This window comes from Mustelus asterias, chromosome 21, assembly GCF_964213995.1.
Source record: "Mustelus asterias chromosome 21, sMusAst1.hap1.1, whole genome shotgun sequence".
Taxonomy (NCBI): Eukaryota; Metazoa; Chordata; class Chondrichthyes; order Carcharhiniformes; family Triakidae; genus Mustelus; species Mustelus asterias.
In genome coordinates, this window is record NC_135821.1 from 63,235,918 (window position 1) to 63,256,945 (window position 21,028).

Genomic DNA, 21,028 nt, shown 5'->3' on the forward strand with positions numbered 1-21,028 from the left:
CATGAGAGACCAGAATTAGGAGTGCAGGAATCTCAGAGGGTTTGGAGGAATTTATAGAGATAGGGAGGGGTGAAAGCATGGAAGGGTTTCATAGAGCCACAGAGGTTTATAGCAAGGAAACAGGCCCTTCGGCCCAACTTGTCCACGCCGCCCTTTTTTTTTGAACCCCTAAGCTAGTCCCAATTGCCTGCATTTGGCCATATCCCTCTATACCCATCTTACCCATGTAATTGTCTAAACGCTTTTTAAAAGACAAAATTGTACCCGCCTCTACTACTACCTCTGGTGGCTTGTTCCAGACACTCACCATCCTCTGTGTGAAAAAATTGCCCCTCTGGACCCTTTTGTATCTCTCCCCTCTCACCTTAAACCTATGCTCTCTAGTTTTAGATTCTCCTACCTTTGGGAAAAGATATTGACTATCTAGCTGATCTATGCCCCTCATTATTTTATAGGTCTCTATAAGATCACCTTCCATGCTCCAGAGAAAAATGTCCCAGTCTATCCAGACTCTCATAATTCAAACCATCAAGTCCTTGTAGCACCCTAGTAAGTCTCTTCTGCACTCTTTCTAGTTGAATAATATCCTTTCTATAATAGGGTGACCAGAACTGCACACAATAATCCAAGTGTGGCCTTACCAGTTTTTTGTACAACTTCAACAAGACATCCCAACTCCTGTATTCAATGTTATGACCAATGAAACCAAGCATGCCAAATGCCTTCTTCACCACTCTGTCCACCTGTGACTCCACTTTCAAGGAGCTATGAACATGTACCCCTAGATCTCTTTGTTCTGTAACTCTCCCCAATACCCTACCATTAACTAAGTAAGTCCTGCCCTGGTTCAATCTACCAAAATGCATCATCTCGCATTTATCTAAATTAAACTCCATCTGCCATTCGTCAGCCCGCTGGCCCAATTGATCAAGATAAAATGTTCATCGTCAGGTTCAAACCTGATCAAGGCTTTGGCAGACTGGCAGCCAATGTGGACCAGTGGTGAGGGAATGGGACTTGGTGCAAGTTAGGACATAAGCAGCAGCTGGGGGGAGGTCAGATGTCCAGTTTTGTACTGGGCAGTCTGGTTTTTGGCAAATCTGGTTTGGTACCGGATGGCTTCATATCCAGTCTTTTGGCCAGGAGTCCAGTTACCTTGATAGAACACCAGCCAGCGCCCTGCCAGTGTTCATTCCATTTCTCCAGTGCAGCAGCCTCATGGCAACGGAGAAACAAACGTTGAGTTTGTTTCGATATTTTTCTCACAATTCCCCCAACATCACGGAATCTTCAAACTGGATGACATCACTGTGTGTGTGATGACATGTGCTGATGATAACCTGTGCGTGATGATGTCACTCGGCACGCTTCGTGATGATGTCAGTTTTTGGAAGCTGGGTGATTGGCCAGGGGAGCGATGGACTAAGACAGTGCTGGCATCACACAGCAGATCCACCAGCAACTGAAAATTAACATAAATATGTTTTGATGAAGGGTTCAGTCCATAGCAGCTGCGGTCCAGTGGGGCGTACTCCCATCTCTGAATGGGACAACTGTCGGTTCATAGCTCCATTTAAGATACTTGGACACAAAATCTAGGTGGTCTCTGCCAGTGCAGTACTGAAGGTGTGCTGCACAGTTGGAAATGTCATCTTTCAGACGGGATGTTAAACTGAGATCCTGTCTGCCCTTGTAGATGGACACAGCGCTATTCTGCAGATCTGGCTGACCGACTCACAGGGAAAACAATTAAGGGACACTTCGGTGCAGGTGTCCGTACAAGTGGGCAGGGGGTTGATGGTGAACCTGTGAGGGTGGGGGGGTGTGGGTGGGGGGACAGTTGCGGGGGTAGGCAGCACGGTTGAACCTGTGATAGTTGGAGGGGGAGGGAAAGGCAGGGTGCTGGCAAACCTCTGGGAGGGGGGCTGGCGAACCTGAACCTGTCGAGGGCAGGGAGGGGTGGAGGAATGGGGGAGGGGCTGCTGCCAAACTTGTGGGAGTGGGGTAGGTGATGTAAAAGGTGCTGGCGAGACTCTGGGAAAGGGACTGGTGAATCTATCAGATCAGGAGCTGTGCAGCCACGCAGATGCATATTGCACATGCCTGAGATTTAACGGGTTGATTTCTGTGAAGTTCCTGGCAACTGGCAAACTGGGCCAATTGTCTCAATTACCGGACAATCGCCTAAAATCCAGGATGATTGGTCACCTTGTTTAAGGTGGGGGAGGGGAGGGTTCCCCGATATCCTGGCTGCCAGGGGGGTGGGGGTGCGTTTCCCAATGTCCTGGCCGATACTTCTCCATTAAACAACAATTTCTAAAAAATAATCTGGTCATTATCACATTGCTGTTTGCGGGAGATTGCTATGTGTAATTGGTTGCTGCGTTTCCTACAATTGTGACTGTGCTTCAGAAAGTACTTCATTGGCTGGAAAGTTTTTTGGGGCCTTCTGAGGCAGCGAAAGGTGCTGCAGAAATGCAAACTCTTTCTTCGCAAATCGGCCAGCAGGCCAGTCACGGTTTCTTTGGCATTAATGCTGGCAATCTAGTCGCGCACTCCGCAGACATGCACCAATCCCCAAGCTCGGGATCTGGACTTCCCGCTGACACATTGAGCGGTATCCATTCTGAAAGTTTTTTTTATTCATTCATGGGACATGGGCATTGCTGGCTGGCCAGCAATTATTGCCCAACCCTAGTTGCCCAAGGGCAGTTGAGAGTCAACCACATGGCTGTGGCTCTGGAGTCACATGTAGGCCAGACCAGATAAGGATGGCAGATTTCCTTCCTCGAAAGGACATTAGTGAACCGACAATCGATAATGCTTTCATGGTCATCAGTCGATTCTTAATTCCAGATATTTTTTATTGAATTCCACCATCTGCTATGGTGGGAGTGGAACCCAGGTCCCCGGAACATTAGCTGAGTTGTGGATTAATAGTTTAGCGATAATAACACTAGCCCATCGCCTCCCCGATATGGGCCCAGCTGAACAAGGGCCCAGTTAGTACATGAATCAATCAAATAACCCATTAGGTTTCCCTGTAATTGTGAACTTTGCAAAGCACTAAAGCAAGCTTCAGTGGTGGGGTTGATCCATAATCATAGGATCCCTATCATGCAGAATGAGGCCATTTGGCCCATCGAGCCAGCACTGACAACAATGCCACCCAGGCCCTATCCTCGTAACACCACGTATCTACCCTAATCTCCCTCATGCTAAGGGGCAATTTATCATGGTCAATTAACCTAACCAGCACATCTTTTGGACTGTAGGAGCAAAGCGGAGCATCCGGAGGAAACCCATGCAGACATGGGGAGAAGGTGCAAACTCCACACACACACAAAGTGACCCAAGGCCAGAATTGAACTCAGGTCCCTAGCGTTAACCACTGTGCCCCACCCCAATCATGACTTTTACATTTGCTCCAAATCGCAGGAATTACTGCGTCTTTATTAAAATAAAGCAAATGCAAATATGCAGCTGGCCTTGTAGTAAAATCATCTCCATTTGGAAGTGGGGGGGGGGGGTAACAAACACATTTCCTTGCTGATCTGACACCTCTGACAAACTGTGTTGGAGTAATCCCAGAGCTCAGGCTGATTGCTGCAAAGCAGGCACTGCAGCCCAGAGGCTGTGATTGACAGCCCGGTGGCCCAGCCTCCGGCCGCTGCTGATTGGCCGGGCAGGGCGCTTGATTGACAGCCCTGTGTCCGGGCTCCTGGTTACGCTCACCATGGAAACCGCCGCAGCGGCGCCAGCGCTGGCGCTCATGAATGGGTGACGTCACGGGGCTGGCGCCAGGGAGTCTGGAGCTGAGTCTGCTGATTGCTTCGTGTTCCTGCCAATTCATCACCTGTCAAAACTAGCCCTGTTTGCCTTGAGAAAACCAATCTACCTAGATCAACACAGCTGGCAGGGACAGCCAGATGTGCAAAGATCAGTTTCTCTTCCCCCCCCACCACTGTTAAGAAAAAAAATTATCACAAAGTGTGCAAAAGTTGAAACTTTGGAGAAGTTTCAAAACTTTGCAGAAAGTTTTAGAAAACTTTTCTTGCCAAGAACTTTTGAGAAAAAATTCAAAACAAACTTAATTTTTTCTCTGAACTATCAATAAGCAAACGTAGTAGAGCGAGGAACAAAATGTAAGCCTACTTTGTGACTAATAAATACTTTCAAATATCAGGGAAATTGTTATAGACATGCCAACCAGAGACGTATTCAGAAAGTTGCTGAACGGTGTGCATGTTAAATAGACCAGTAAAGGATGCAAATTGAGCTGGAGTTTCTTGATGCCAGCACTTCTGCAGATTAGGACCGTTTAAGGATGATGCAAAAAAGGCATTTTTTAAAACTGTCGATTTGCACAGCTGTGTGAAACCGCCGCTTGCATTAGTCACAACGAGAACCTTTGCAGAAAAAGTCTGTTAAAAGTTTTTTTTTGCATTTCTTAAGGGGGGGGGGCGGTGTGTGAAGCGATAATGGCAAACTGCAGGGTTAAGGGTGGGGAGCTGGGACAAGAATATTTGGGTTTTCAAATTGAAAATAAAGATTCGATACTTGCAGAAACCCGAGGAGAACAAGGAAATGGTTTACGGCCGAGCCCCAGAAAGTCAGAACAACCAAATTCAACCTCAGTGCAGTTATGAATCAGATGGGATTTTTTTTCACTCTTAACTGTCAGCGCTTAAATATATCTCTTTCGGTTCATGAAAAAAAAACTGGTGGAAACTTTCCCGAACATTACATTCTGAAAGAAATTAGCCGTTGTTTCAATACTTTGCTTTAACAGTTTACTTTTCCATTCTGATGGATTTGTACTCAAAACACAATTGTAAAGGAATTCACACTGTTAACCCAGCTTGTGTTTTTCCCTCTCTCTCTTTTTCTCTTCCCCCAGCTGGCTAGAGCCAGTGTCTTTCCTTATTCCTTTCAGTGGGTGCTGCTAACTCGTTAGAAAGTATCCAATCGGACATGGTGTTTCTAAGTCATCCTCATGCTTCTTTCCAAAGATGGTTTTTCACTGGGCTGTGCACGGGCGCGGGGGGGGGGGGGGGGGGAGAATGAAGTAGCGTTGGGTTTCCACACAAACTGTGGAGGCGTGGCTGGGAGCTGGGGCGAGATAAATAGAGGAAAGTCCAAAACATAGCATTTAGTGTATGTGTGTTGGTGCAGAGGCTGTGTACTGTACTGCAGCTGTTAAACACAGAGAGAGAGAGACAGACAGGGCCACTTCCAAGATCCTTCTGCGACTATTCGTCAAAGGTTTTTTAAAATAGATTTTTTTTCCCCAAAAGAGGGAATTTGAGACGAGAGAGATGAAAGCCATCAGTCCCATCCGATCTGTCAGAAGTTGCTACGAGGCGGTGTGCTGTTTGTCTGAGCAGAGTCTAGCCATCTCACGGAGCAAGAACCCCCTGGAAGAGTCCATCAGTTTAATGTACGACATGAATGACTGCTACTGCAAGCTGAAGGAACTGGTCCCCAGCATTCCCCAGAACAAGAAAGTTAGCAAAATGGAAATCCTCCAGCACGTTATCGATTACATCTTTGACTTACAGATCGCATTAGAAAACCAGCAACAAGACATTGGCAACAACCCTGCACCCAACAGCTCTCTCCTGACACTGCAGGTAAACCCAGCTCTCCTGATCCATTTACAGATTGTAACGGTGACACTCTTTGTCAATTTTAAAAAGTTTTTTTCCGCCTCTTATAACATTTCTCTCTCTCTCTCCACCTCTAGCGATCGGAACTGTCTAGTGAGGGCGATAGTGTGGGCTGCTGTCACTGAGTCACGGTGAGTTGCTGTAGCTGCGATATTGCAAATATCTAGATGGCGTTCAGTATGAGAAAGTTAAAAAATCATTGAAATTAGTGAGTGGGCAGATTAAATTAAGCATATATGTGGATATTTTCTTAATTAAAAGAGAACCATAATATCGTGCCTCGCCCAATCAGCTGCCCCCGACAAATTAGCAAAGAAACTTAATTTAAATTCTAAAGAAAGAAACATTTTGGTTGTTGCAAAAATTATGCTAAAGGTGAATTGCATTAAATGGGAGGGAAAATGAAACTGGGCAGAAATATTTAGATATTCAAAAGAGGGGGGGGTGGTTTCTGTGTAATTAAATAATAATTAGGATATGTTTTAATAGCAGGAAGGGAGTTGTATGTTTTGTATCCTTAACTGTACATTGCATCAAGCTCGGATGCCGGAGCTCTGCAAGATCTTTATCTAGATATTCCCCTCCCCAGGAAGGGCGCCACTAAACATTAATATTTTTTGTTGTTCTTTGACTTGCAGTAATCTTGCTTGGATAATTTTAGCTCCCATCTGCAAAGACTTAGGAACATAACAACTGTGCCAATTAAACTGAGTGTGTGGAGGGAATGGGTTGTATGTGTGTGTTGTAAAGCGTGTTTCTTACTGCTGGTGTATTTATCAGTCAGGCTGTACAACTTTCCTGCATGGCGCCAGTCTGTCTGGCCCAGCTCTCGCATTCAGTGACTGACACGCCTCTCTCCCATTCAATCCTGCAGGTGTGCGCCGAACTGCTCGCCGCTCCAGAATTGCTCCCAAGACTTGTGTCCTGCCAGCGAATCAAGAAGTCGACAAACAAAAAGATAATCTTCTCCTCTTCCCTCCTCCACCGTCTTGGAACAGTTCTTACATTCATTTTAAGGAGAAATGGGGTGAATTCTCAAAAGGAGCGAATCAGTACATGTCTGGGACATCCATTCCATTAGCATCCTCAATTTAACCCTTAGTTTTTTTTAAGCCACTAAAAGGACCAAAGACATTTTAATGGAGACATCTAATTTCTCAAGTTTTTTTAAAATGGTAATGCAGTGAGAAGTTTTGTGATTAACTTTGGAAAGTTGCTCTGGTGAAAAGCAACACGTCAGGACTCTCGGTCAAGAATATTTTCTTTTTATTCGAGTTGCGAAGTAAATTTTCTTTTGAAAGGGACCTGGACAGTGGGGACTCGAGTTGGTCTCTAGAATGGCCTTTTTAATCCCAAAATCCAAAAGAGATTTTTAAAAAGTCTTTTTGCAATATTCAGAGCTGCCCTTTTCTTCATTTTAGATTCACCATCTCCTGTGGCCTGTGATGTCCTTATGCCTCTGATGGCAGAGATCACTGTCTCCCAGGGTCAGTGCCTCCTATAAGGTGGGTCACTGTCTCTTGGCGACAGTGTTGCTCCCCTGTAATCTGGGTCAGTGTCTCCTGGGATAACTGCCTCTTGGGGTCAGTGTGTCCTCTGATGAGGCTCAGTGTCTCCTGCAGTGAATGTGACTCCTGTATTCCTTTTTTTTGTGCATGATCTGTGCTATATTCAAGATCATGTAGACATATGCACACATGCTGCTTGGGAGGGGGGAATCTTGGTGTGGGTCACCGTCCCCCATAAAGTGGGTCAAACCTATCACAGGTTGCCAGTGTGTGAAGACACTGCTATAGAACATTTGATTTGCAAACCTATTGCTAGACCCAGCAGCATAGATAGGAGAACATCTCCACTCAGTCATTCCCTCAAGCAGCTGTGTAACCACAGCTCACTGCTTAGCCAGCAAATCTCAGCCAGGATGTGAACTACAACGTGATTTCTGGGACTTATTTTTGTTGATCAGAGTTTAGTATAAAATCTTACATTAATCTCATCACTTGACTGGGATCTTCCGACACTGACCAACCGATAGTACCTTCCACAGTCGGAAGGCTATTGGAATATCATGGGCACATAGCTGGACACGAATGGATGGGGAATTGCTGGCTTTCGACCCAATAGTTTTCCTATAAGCCTGCAGCACTGAGGCCTTGGGATCGTCACATCAGGAGATGGTAAAGCAAATCTTTGGGTTAACCGAGACATCCAGTGTCTTTCCCACTCAACAAACTGGAGATTTCTGGGTGACCCAGTTAAAAAGATTGATGGGTGCGGCTCTGTAACTGTGAACTCGATTTTTTTCCTAGTATGATTCTTATATCGAGTCAGGAATATTATCCTAATGCAGTCGGAACCTTGGGAACTAGTGCCTCGGATGAGGCGGAAGTTTTCCTGAGGATATCTATTCTAGTGATAATGCACAAACCTTGGAGGAGAAAGACTTCCGAGTAGACATTGGCTTCACCAATCTGTAGAAGAGGGAGTGAAGCTCCCCAATCTTTGCGAACTCTATACTAGAGTATCTTTTGTATATTTGCAGAGAGAAATCTTCCTGCAGTTTTATTTCTTCTGTCTTTTTTTAAAAAAAAAACTTTTTATAAAAGTTTATGGAAATGTACATTTTATACATAATTAAAAAGTTACATTTACAAAAAGAGATTGTAGTTTCTTAACGACCTGCAGTATATGAGTAATTTGGGGCATGTCATGCGATGAGTGTAGAGTACTTGGCCTGAGACAGGTTCGATTCCCATCTCCACGGTTGGGGTTTTCCCTCACCTCATTAACAAGTCCTGTTTTTGATTGTTGTCACTGATAGCTGTGATTAATCAACTCTCCCATTCTTGGTGCTATATGCCACAAACAATTGGAGAAAATGAATTCGATAAGATAGGAGATGGAGTAGGCCATTTGGCCCGTCAAGCCTGTTCCGCCATTCATTACGATCGTGGCTGATCATCCAACTCGACAGCCTAATCCTGCTTTTTCCCCATGACCATTGATCCCATTCACCACAAGTGCTATATCCAGCTGCCTCTTGAATACATGCAATGACTAAACGTAAAGAACAGGTGGCACAGTAGTTAGCACTGCTGCTTCGCAGCGCCAGGGACCTGGGTTCAATTCTGGAGTCTGCACATTCTCCCCGTGTCTGCATGGGTTTCCTCTAGGTGCTCCGGAGTCCAGAGGTGTATGGGTTAAGGTGATTGGCCATGCTAAATTGCCCTTTTAGGGGGATTAGCAGGGTAAATATGTGGGATTACAGGGATAGGACCTGGGTGGGATTGTTGTCGGTGCAGCCTCGATGGGCTGAATAGCTTACTGCACTGTGGGGATGCAATAGCATCCTTCAGAGAATTCCAACTCTAATCCTTGCTCTTGTTGACCTTTTGTACCTTGTCCAGGGCTTTGAAAACATGAAAAGGGTCTCCTTGCAAATATCACACTCCCGGAGACTATTTTAAAACATTAACATGTTCCACAGGCATTCTGTGAATATTAACACACACATACAGAGATTGTGTAAACTAACACACTCCAGAACACTCATATAAACAGGCTCCCAGAGATTGTATGAAGTTGTGATACACTCCTAGGGCAGAGTATTTGGGGGGATACAGACAGAATGCCCCCTTGAAACCACGTTGGTGGGGAGCTGGTCGGCTCCACCATCACCAGCCTGGAGAAATAGCTGCAGGCCCCATTAACAAGGTCCCTAAGTGCAATTTGCACCCATTATTGGGGAGAAAGACCCACCTTCTGGTGCTGCTGGCCAGTTGGATTGACTGGCACCTATGTCTGTACCACAGCACCAGGGAAGTGATAGTGGCAATTGTCGGGACTGCAGTTAATGGTAGGAGCCTAAGGCCTAGGATTGGGAGTAGGTAACTGGGTCATGGGCCAGGAGGTATTAGGGGGAGGGTTGGAGGTCTAAGGGTAGGAAGGAAGGGAAAGTTTCAGTCTAAATGGGGCAGGGGGGGAGATGTCTCATGATGTTCAATAATTTCAGGTTAAAATGGGGCTTGTGGCTCCCACTCTCGTGGCCATGCCAGATGTATAGTGGTGTGGGCTGCGTATTATCAGGGTCAATGGTCTCAATAACAAGCCTGATTGACCCGGAAGCGGCCATGTTAATATGCGGTGGGCTGTCGATTTTGATGCCTGCTCCCACAAAGCTCCATTTTATGGGGGTGATCTTGGGGATCAGCAAGAAGGTGGTGAGAAGGGGATCCACCTCATTCTGTGCAACCCCACACCAGTAACACACCTACTGGGGCATGGAAAATACAGCCCTAGTGACTGTGTAAAACATTAACACACTCCCAGAGACTGTAAAATATTAATGCACTCCCAGAGACTGTGTAAAATATTAACACACTCCCAGAGACTGTGTAAAATATTAACACATTCCCAGAGACTGTAAAATATTAACACACTCCCAGAGACTGTGTAAAATATTAACACACTCCCAGAGACTGTGTAAAATATTAACACACTCCCAGAGACTGTAAAATATTAACACACTCCCAATGACTGTAAAATATTAACACACTCCCAGAGACTGTGTAAAATATTAACACACTCACAGAGACTGTGTAAAATATTAACACACTCACAGAGACTGTGAAATATTAACACACTCCCAGAGACTGTAAAATATTAACACGCTCCCAGAGACTGTGTGAAATATTAACACACTCCCAGAGACTGTGTAAAATATTAACACACTCACAGAGACTGTGTGAAATATTAACACACTCCCAGAGACTGTAAAATATTAACACACTCCCAGAGACTGTGTGAAATATTAACACACTCCCAGAGACTGTAAAATATTAACACACTCCCAGCGACTGTGTAAAATATTAACACACTCCCAGAGACTGTAAAATATTAACACACTCCCAGAGACTGTAAAATATTAACACTCCCAGAGACTGTGTGAAATATTAACACACTCCCAGAGACTGTGTAAAATATTAACACACTCCCAGAGACTGTGTGAAATATTAACACACTCCCAGAGACTGTAAAATATTAACACACTCCCAGAGACTGTGTGAAATATTAACACACTCCCAGAGACTGTGTAAAATATTAACACACTCCCAATGACTGTAAAATATTAACACACTTCCAGAGACTGTGTGAAATATTAACACACTCCCAGAGACTGTGTAAAATATTAACACACTCAGAGACTGTTCAAAACAATAACCCACTCCCAGAGACTGTGTAAAATGTGAACACACTCCCAGAGACTGCAAAATAACACGGTTCCAGACATTGTGTGAAATATTAACACACTCCCAGAGACTGTGTAAAGCATTAACACACTCCCAGAGACTGTAAAATATTAACACACTCCCAGAGACTGTGTAAAATATTAACACACTCCCAGAGACTGTATAAAACATTAACACACTCCCAGAGACTGCATAAAACATTAACATGCTCCTAGAGACTGTAAAATACTAACACACTCCCAGAGACTGTGTAAAACATTAATACACTCCCAGAGACTGTGTAAAATATTAACACACTCCCAGAGACAGTGAAAACATTGACCCACTCCCAGAGACTGTGTAAAATATGAACACGCTTCCAGAGAATGTGTAAAATATTAACACAATCCCATAGACTGTGTAAAACATTAACACACTCCCAGAGACTGCAAAATAACATGGTTCCAGCCATTGTGTGAAATATTAACACACTCCCAGAGACTGTGTAAAGCATTAACATGCTCCCAGAGACTGTGAAAAATATTAACACACTCCCCGAGCCTATGGAAAATATTAACACACTCCCAGAGACTGTGTAAAATATTAACAGACTCCTAGAGACTGTGTAAAATGTTAGCACGCTCCCAGATAATGTGTAAAATATTAATACACCCCGGAGACTGTGTAAAACATTAACATACTCCCTTTGATTATGTACAATATTAACACACTCTCAAACATTGTGTAAAATATTTATACACCTCAAGGGCTGAATTATTCTATTCTATGCCAATGGTGGGTTCTGCACACAGAAGTTGGCAACCTTCCAGCTTCCAGGAATGCTGTTGGTGTGTGTCCAATAATACACAAATTGCTGCCAATTCACGGCAAGGGCGGATTATAGATACACATCCCACCGAATGTGTGCTGGAGGCCGGGATGTCCATGTCTGAGGCTGGAGGCTGTGTCCTGAAACCAAGTCAGAGGAATGGTTGAGGACGCTGGGTCTGTACTCGTTGGAGTTTAGAAGGATGAGGGGGGATCTTATTGAAACTTACAGGATACTGCGAGACCTGGATAGAGTGGACGGGGAGAGGATGTTTCCACTAGTAGGAAAAACTAGAACCAGAGGGCACAACCTCAGGCTGAAGGGACGATCCTTTAAAACAAAGATGAGGAGGAATTTCTTCAGCCAGAGAGTGGCGGATCTGTGGATCTCTTTGCCGCAGAAGGCTGTGGAGGCCGGGTCATTGAGTGTATTTAAGACAGAGATAGATAGGTTCTTGATTGATAAGGGGATCAGGGGTTATGGGGAAAAGGCAGGAGAATGAGGATGAGAAAAATATAAGCCATGATTGAATAGCAGAGCAGACACGATGGGCCGAGTGGCCTAATTCTGCTCCTATGTCTTATGGTCTAAGTCATGGCCCTCCCATTTAAGGGCCCCCTGGCATGGGATAGTGTCAGCTGACTCATCCACAGGAGCAGGGGGTTTCCTGGGGATGGATCTCATCCTCCATAGTCTAACCAGGTAGAAGCTTATGTCTGACAACAATCTGAAGCCTCACCATTACCCAAATACAATACCCATCAGCATGTCCATTACATTTAGACATTGAGTTGTTGTACATTGGTGTTATCTTTCCATTTACAGACATCTGCACCTTCAGAGTGTGGGGAGGGGGGCACTCCAGAAGGTGCAAAGCCTCCCCCTGGTTCAGCGGGGCTGCCCTCAGAGCCCCCACTGTGTGCAGTCGAAGGGAGACCCTCAGTTCATTTGCAATGGTGGGTGGGATGGGGAGGAACTGCACTCCTGTGCTGTGTGGGAGGGAGTGGCCGAGGCGGTGTGCAGTGTGCTCACAGTGAGGAGGATCTGCTCGCAGTGTCACTGACGGTTCAGTGACCTCTTGAGGTCAGCAAGGGCTGGAATGTATAGCATCAATATGAGCAAAACTGGTCCAGTGTGATTCAGGTCCAGCAATGCAGTTAAACATTCCACATTATTCTCTCACCCACAGCTGCATCTTTCCACAATTACACAGTCGTCTTAAACCACGCCATTGTGTATCGCAGTCATAATTGTAAATGGCGGGTGGTTGGCAGGATGACCATCTGACGCCAGAGTTAAGCTTCAGTTGGGCATGGGCTGCTCTGAAGGAGACCATTCGGCCCATCAAGACTGCACCGACAACAATCCCACCTAGTCCCTATTCCCGTAACCCCATGTATTTACCCCGCTAGTTCCCCTGACACTAAGGAGCAATTTAGCACGGCCAATCGAACTAACCCGCACATCTTTGGAGTTTGGGAGGAAACCGGAACACCCGGAGGAAACCCACACAGACACGGGGATTTGAGACATGACATGCGATTGCTTGAAATTGTTGAGGCCAACTCCGTGTCAAATCTTTTCAGGAGAAGCCAGCCCACAAAGTCCAGGAACGAGGCCAGATAGGCAGTCGAATAGTTCACATGGAATACCTGATGCAATGTGAGGGGCAAGCGGGGCAAGTCCCATCCTCCCTGAAGATGGGACAACCGGGAATATTGGCAGTAATGAAGTTAGAGGGAGACCCTGTCCTGGCGCCAAGGCAAGAGTATCAGACTGGGTGATAATAGGAGACGGTCTGTGTAGTTTAAAGGAGGTTAGGAAGAAGGCAGGGTCTTTGGTGTTGGAAGTTCACACTTCAGAATGTTAACAAGGGTCGTGATCCCAGGCTTCACATCTTCATTCAGGGATTCATCGGGCAGGATTTTCCAGCCCTTCCTGCCGGCAGGATCTTCGGATGTCACGGAAGACACCCCCCGCCACCGCCCACCATTCCCACCCACCCCCCACCCCCCTGCTCTCCATGGCAGGTTCCCCAGCAGTGCAACACCAAGCAATGCAAATGACCATTGACTTCTGTAGGACTGTAAGATCCCGCTGGCGGCCAATGGCAAGCCGCCTCCACCGCTGGAAAACACGCAGCAGGGCTGGAAATTTTCTGCGACATTCATTCATGCAGGTCAGGTCGTGAAAGGTTTATGTCAGTCCAGTGTTAGGGATGTGCCAAGTAATGTGATGCCTGATTACCCCCTTATTGATCTCTTTCTTGTTTTGAGGGAAGCCTCTTCAGGGCGGCCTCCAGCAGAAGGCATGCAGCCTTCTTCACTGAGCAGGGGGATGAAGAGTCTCTGGAGAGCTCAGTAAAGGGGCAGATGCTGGATGTTCAGCGCACGAGCCACAAAGACAAGAAGGGTTGCACTGTGGAGGTGTCCATCACAGCTGCCAAGAGTGCTGTGATTACCCAGTCCTCAGAGTGCTAAGCCAACACCATGGACAGGCTAATGACTGTCCTGGGGGGAAAGCTGACCGCAGTGCAGGCGCAATCATTGGGATGTACTCTGGGGTTCAGACCTAGGGCGACAGGGGAACTGGGATCTTGGTCACGCACCCAGTTCCCAGAACCTCTCCGGTCGACAGGAAGGACCAACCGGTCCGAGAAGTGGGGGATGGGCAGCAGCTGCCACCATCTGGAAATTCCTCTCAAGACCCTTGTGAGGGGACAGCATCTCCTCCGTCCAGCAACCATTGACATGGACCTCGATCATTGCCACGGTGATGGAGGACTCAAGTGTCTGTGGGAGACTTGGACAATGTTCAAGTTAAAGTTAAAATTTATTTTATTACAAGTAGGCTTACATTAACACTGCAATGAAGTTATTGTGAAAATCCCCTAGTCGCCACACTCTGGCGCCTGCTTCGGGTACACTGAGGGAGAATTTAGCAAGGCCAACGTACCTAACCAGCACGTCTTTCAGACAGCTGGCCACTCAAGGCCTACGCCACACAGAGGACACCCACCAAACTCATCCAGGACGAGGGAGGGGGTAGATAAGACACCTCTCTCCAGCCACAAGTGAGAGGGAGATACTGCACGGAGCACTCATAGACAGTCTTGTCCATATTCATAGTAGTCACAAGCAGGGGGTACATGGGTAACATTTCTGTTTAAGTTTGTCTGTTTGTCTGGAATTGTGATTAAACTCAGAAGTCCCATTCCTCCCTGCTGGCGTGTTTGACAGCTGTGGGATGTGTGATCAGAGGCTGCAGCTGGGGCAGGATATCAAACTTTCAGAGAGTTCTGGAGGAAATGTGTAAACTGGTCGGTAAATGGAGAAGGTTTGCATGTAATGGCTTCAGGACTCACTCCTGTAAGTGTGAGATGGAGAGATAGATTTCAAGATCCCTGTTCCTGAGGCTCTATAGAAACCGTTGCCATAATAAGGTGTCCTTGATGTCACAACCATATTCCCAGTCGCGACTGGGTGCATTCCCAGCAGGATCGCTGTGTTCCCTGACCTCAGGCACAGTGGTTAGCACTGCTGCCTCACAGCGCCAAGGACCCGGGTTCAATTCCGGCCTCGGGTCACTGTCTGTGTGGAGTTTCCACGTTCTCCCCGTGTCTGCGTGGGTTTCCTCCGGGTGCTCTGGTTTCCTCCCACAGTCCAAAGATCATAGAATCATAGAATCCCTACAGTACAGAAGGAGGCCATTCGGCCCATTGAATCTGGACCGACCACAATCCCACCCAGGCTCCACTCCCGCAACCCCAAGCATTTACCCTGCTAATCCCCCTGACACTAGGGTCAATTTATCATGGCCAATCAACCTAACCGGCACATCTTTGGACTGTGGGAGGAAACCACAGATGTGCGGGTTAGGTTGATTGGCCATGCTAAATTGACACTGGTATCAGGGAGATTAGCAGGGTAAATACGTGGGGTTACGGGAATAGGGCCTGGTGGGATTGTGGTCAGTGCAGACTCGATGGGCTGAATGGCCTCCTTCTGCACTGTAGAGATTCTATGATTCTATGATCCTCACCATCGTCTTCAGACGACTGATCCACTTCTGGGATTTTCTTATCCTCCAGGATCTCCCGTCTTTGGAATGCAATGTTGTGGAGGAGAAAGCAGAGCAGCACCATCAGGGCAAACCATGAGATGGAGGGAGCAGCGTAATGCACCTCCTGAATGATCCAGGCACCAGAAACACCTTCTGCTATTCCGCCATGGCCTTGGTGCTGGGGTGACTCTCATTCTTCCTCCTCTCCCCCTTGGTTCTTGGAAACCTCACAGGCCTCATGAACCGTCTCATGAGAGGATAACCCTTATTGTGTAATAGCCAATCCTCCAACACATCCGGGCGGTGGAAAGGTCAGGAATTTGAGAATTCCTGTGACAAGAAGCATCGTGGCTGCAGCCAGGATATCTGGCACTCACCTTCATAACGCTCTGTTAATCGTCTCAGACCAGATGCACGAGTGAGTGGAATTCCTTCCTCTTGATGAACGTACAAGTCTGCCCGGCAGGAGTGGAGGTGGCTACGTGGGTGCAATTAATTGCTCCCTGCACCTTGGGGAAATCAGCAATGGCTGTAAATCCTCCAGCTCTCTCGTTGTGGCTTTGGGGATCTGTGTGGAGGCAATGTAATTGCTGGATCTTTGCATCAACAACACCTTGATGCAGCCGGCTGGTTTATCCCTCTCCTTTATCCCTCTCGCTGTCTGAAAGGAGCCTATCCAGAAAACATGTTGCGACACTGAGGTCGGAATTTTACCGCCCTGGGAATCGGAGCGGGCGAGGGGCGGACAATGGAAAAGTCTGTTGATTTCAGGCAGGACTTTACGGACAAATAAGACCATAAAATCCCGCCTCAGGGCAAAACAAAGCAGTTTGATGAAATCTCGGCTGTGAGTATCTCCCACAGTTATAACAAACTTCGCCTTGACAACCTTGGTTGTGTTGGACACGGTCTCATTGATCTGTAGGGGGTTGAATCGCTGCCTGTAGAGTGTGTACCCTCAGTGCAGCAAAGTGTCTGCTGTGCCTCCCACGATGCTCTCTCAGCTTCTCCTGCTGATCGGGCTCTGCTGCTGCTTTGTCCCCACCTAGCAGAGACAAACACACTCCTGGACCTCCCTCTGATCCCTCAGTGCCATCTCCTCCTCATATTCCTCCTCGCTGGAGGTTTTGTCTCCGGCTCAGAGCACAATCCACATCTGTGTCTGAGAGTTAACGCCACTCACCCCTGGGTCATGGACAGAATATTAAATAATGGGCGGCACTCTCCTCAGCCCTTGCTCAGTGACGGGCAGGGACGAGTGGGATGAGAGGTTGGCGGGATGCCAAGAGATCGGGCTTTAGGTTGACCCGAATTTCCTGTGGGTGCTTCCGCCATGGCGGATCGAGAAACCTGCCGGAGGCTGGAATGAGACTGATTCATGTCTCGTTAATGGGAAGCAAATGGAGGCCTGACGCCCCCTCCCCCGCAACATGCCTGATTGTCCAGTGGGAAAAGTACACCAGGGTAAAACACATCTGGAACGATGTGGTGGTGTGCAGATGTCAGACTCGCCTGAACAATGCCTGGGGCACTGGCAACCCTGGATCCCACAACAACACAGCAATGGGTGGGGAAGAGTATCCCCATTCGGTGTCCTGCAGGGTGTCCACCTTCCAGTCTCTGAATGTTCCTCAGGGGGTCCATCTTCTTCCATCACTGACGGGTCAGTGATGTTGGGCACCTTTTCAAGATGGCGCCCGGACTAGGTGCCATCAGGCCTGCCCTGCCGTGGGATACAATGCCAAACCTCCAGTTGCAGAATTCACGCAGTGGGGGCTGGAAAGGTTGCTGTGTTTCCCGGCCGGCCTCCGTCACACTGGTGCCTGCCCTGGGGTGGCACAGTGGGTTAGCACTGCTGCCTCACAGTGCCAAGGACCCGGGTTCAATTCCTGGCTTGGGTCACTGCCTGTGTGGAGTTTGAACATTCTCCCTGTGTCTGCGCGGGTTTCCTCCGGGTGCTCCGGTTTCCTCCCACAGTCTGAAAGACGTGCATTGGCCGCGCTAAATTCTCCCTCAGTGTATCCGAACAGGCACCGGAGTGTGGCGAGGAGGGCATTTTCACAGTAACTTCATTGCAGTGTTAATGTGAGCCTACATTAATAAATAAACTTAAAACTTATACTTATTTGGTGCGGGCTCAATATCTGGAGTGAGTGCTTGATAATGAGATGCGAACGCATTCCAATGTAATCCGCGGTGTGTTCCGCATCACTCCACCCGCAGGCTTGGTCCAGAATTGCAAAACGCCACCTCGCCGGCGAGAATCACGCCTTTCAGAACTCTCCGGATTTTGAGTGCGCGCTGCCATTCCCACGCACGGAGGACCTGGGTTCAGGATTCCGCGCTCTCCGTGTTATTGGCTGCACTCGGAGGCAGGGCTGAAGAGGGGGTAGGAGGCGAATGTCTCCGAGGGGCATGGCTCATGGCCGGCAGCAAATTTCTCAACTCCAAACATTCATCCCCCCGGATGAATGACTGACAAGGGATCATGTGGTTAGTTTTTCTATGCAGCCAACAGTCCCGAGGATAGTGGACAGGGTCCCAGGGGGGATTGTGGAGGCAAGCAGAGAGAGCATTCCCCTACATGGCTCTCAACACCCCAGTAAAGGAGCCACATCTCCGAGCGCAGCCAAGGATGAACAGGACGGACACCCATTTCTGGGCCTCCAGAATGTTCTTCACCTGGAAGGGGTGGGGTGCTGTGTCTAGATGGGGGCCTGTAACAGGGTGCTATGTCTAGACAGGGGTTAGGTACAGGGTGCTGTGTCTAGACGGGGGCCAGGTACAGGATGCTGTGTCTAGACGGGGGTTAGGTACAGGGTGCTGTGTCTAGACGGGGGTTAGGTACAGGGTGCTGTGTCTAGACGGGGGCCAGGTACAGGGTGCTGTGTCTAGATGGGGGCCAGGTACAGGGTGCTGTGTCTAGATGGGGGCCAGGTACAGGGTGCTGTGTCTGGACGGGGGCCAGGTATAGGGTGCTGTGTCTAGACAGGTCCTGTAACAGGGTGCTGTGTCTAGACGGGGGCCAGGTACAGGGTGCTGTGTCTGGACGGGGCCAGGTCCAGGGCGCTGTGTCTAGAGGGGGACAGGCACAGGCTCAGTGAGTCTCGAGATGGAGGCAAACCTGTAAAGTATACACTCACTAGATTACTCCATTTCATTTACAGGTCCGCTGAGACCCGTAAACTACAGATTCCCAGCAGCCCTGCCTTCTTACTGACTCTCACCCAGGTGGTGAGGAGGGAGACTGGCTCAGGAGGAGGAACGACTTGAGCAGTAAGGAGGTCAGGATTCTGGTGAAAAGGGTCGACTGCAGTGGCGAGCATTGGCCTGACCACAGGTGTATCGCAGGCGGCACAGCTATCTACAGATGAGTGAAGGGCAATGTTAGAGATGCCTTAGAATGTTCCAGAATGTGGTTGAACACATCAGCCAGCTTCTTTCTCCATGGTGACGAGGACTTGGTGGGAATCCCATGGCTGTTGAGTTGAAGGTCACTGCTGCCTTAAACTCCCATCTGACAAAGGGACAGCCTGTTCTGAAAGCTAGTGGCTTTTGCTACCAAATAAACCTGTTGGACTTTAACCTGGTGTTGTTAGACTTCTTACTGTGTTAAATCCCTTTGCCGGAGGCTCCTTCCGGGGCTCCATTCAGATGGCAAGACGAAACTGAGGAGGAGGAGGAAGGCAGGGTGATGGCAAGGTGCAGCATCTCCCAGTCAGCAACACACAAGTGCATCCAACAGGTGACAGTGCATCAATCTGCTCAGTTCCACCTGGATCCCAAAAACCAGGTTGCAAGTGTGTTGGGATTTGCAGTCATCTCAGCTTTCCTGCAAGTGCCGGATGCTATTAACAACACACATATGGCTTGAGAGCTCCTTGGCAACAAACAACCAGTCACATTCATCAGTGGAAAAGGATTTCACTCTTTGGATATGTAGCCCAATGGAAGACAGATCCTGCACGTTTGTGCCCAGTCCCCAGGGAGCTCTCATGATGCCAACATTCTGACCCATTCCCACGTTCCGCAGGTTTTTGAAGGATCTCAGCGATTGAAGGGGAGGCTGCTTGGGGACCCAGATACCCCCAGAGGACCGGGCTGATGATGCCAGTTTGCTGTCTGCAGGATGCTGTTGAGGAGGGCTACAAAGCTGCACATGCCACCATCAGGTGATTGAGCAGATGAAGAATCTCCTCAAAATGAGATTCAGATGTTTAGATGTCTCAGGCAAGACTCTCCAATACTCACTGCAGATGCCGTCCCTGATCATTGTACGCTGCTCCCTGCACAGCCTAGCACTCCAAAATGGGGGAATGTCTCAGCTGAGGGAGGGATGGAGGATTGAGATGTTTCCTCTGACGATGGTGATGGGGATAGAGTTGACGAGGGCCTGGATGTGGCCGAGATACAGGCAGAGACGGTAGCAGGGGTAAATCCTGGTAAACAGGCCCATGCCAATCTGACTCCAGGCAACTGTGACGACACATTGCCTTAACGTTTTGCTTTCCCATGGTCTGCTGGCTGGAAGGCCCAACTCCTTTCTCCTAACAGACATTATACTTTTCTCCAATGCATTGTGATGTATGTCAGCTGAATTACATTGCACTGGTTCCAATCTGCCCTGCTGCTAGTTTGATCCAGGCTGTGTGAATAGATAGAGTCCTGGCACTCGATGTGTATGTTAGAGTCTGCCCAGCATTCCATTCTCCCGCCATCCTGGGATCTTTCCCATGTCCTCACAAGGTCCTTGTGCAAGAAGCAATATCAAATCTAACCTCAGCAGGTGTGCACTCCAATCACCCTCACACCTGCTCCCAAAGCTGAGGGTGGGGGTGAGAGGAGGGGGCAGATAACCCCTGGCAGACAGCTCCCTCAGGCCAAGCCAGATAGACAAGGGGGGTGCAGCAAGAGTGCACCATGGCCACTCCATGCAGATTGATCAGGGAAGGTCCTGATGCCCCCCCCCCCCATCACCACTGGCTCATTGTAAAACCACAGCCCTCAACATCTTTATCACACCGAGAGGTTTGGAGGTTACTCTGGAGTCTGCTCGCTGAGAGTGCCTCACCTGAACCTCGGGCTGCTGAGTTGCAGCCACTACAGGCTCCCCGATTGCGGACACTCCACCTGAGTCTCAGTCCGGGCTGGCCTTAGCATTAGTGTGAGACTGTGATTTCTCATTGTGGACACCCCAGTCAAGGTCAACATCGGGATAGCCTCACTGCACACAGGCCCAT

The 21,028-nt window shown here is 48.2% G+C and overlaps 1 protein-coding gene across 1 annotated transcript; it reads left to right on the forward strand.

The window, feature by feature from the left end:
* Window positions 1-5,154: 5,154 nt before the first annotated feature.
* Window positions 5,155-8,321, forward strand: id3 (inhibitor of DNA binding 3). The gene is made up of 3 exons (XM_078238013.1): window positions 5,155-5,633; window positions 5,747-5,800; window positions 6,544-8,321. The coding sequence occupies exons 1-2, from the start codon at window positions 5,319-5,321 to the stop codon at window positions 5,792-5,794; spliced, it is 363 nt and encodes a 120-aa protein (XP_078094139.1). The 5' UTR covers window positions 5,155-5,318; the 3' UTR covers window positions 5,795-5,800; window positions 6,544-8,321.
* The last annotated feature ends 12,707 nt before the right edge of the window (window positions 8,322-21,028 follow it).

Coding starts and splice junctions, on each gene's coding strand:
- id3 (XM_078238013.1), top strand. CDS start 5,319: ATGAAAGCCATCAGTCCCATCCGATCTGTCAGAAGTTGCTACGAGGCG. Junction 5,634..5,746: donor GCTCTCTCCTGACACTGCAG/GTAAACCCAGCT, acceptor CTCCACCTCTAG/CGATCGGAACTGTCTAGTGA.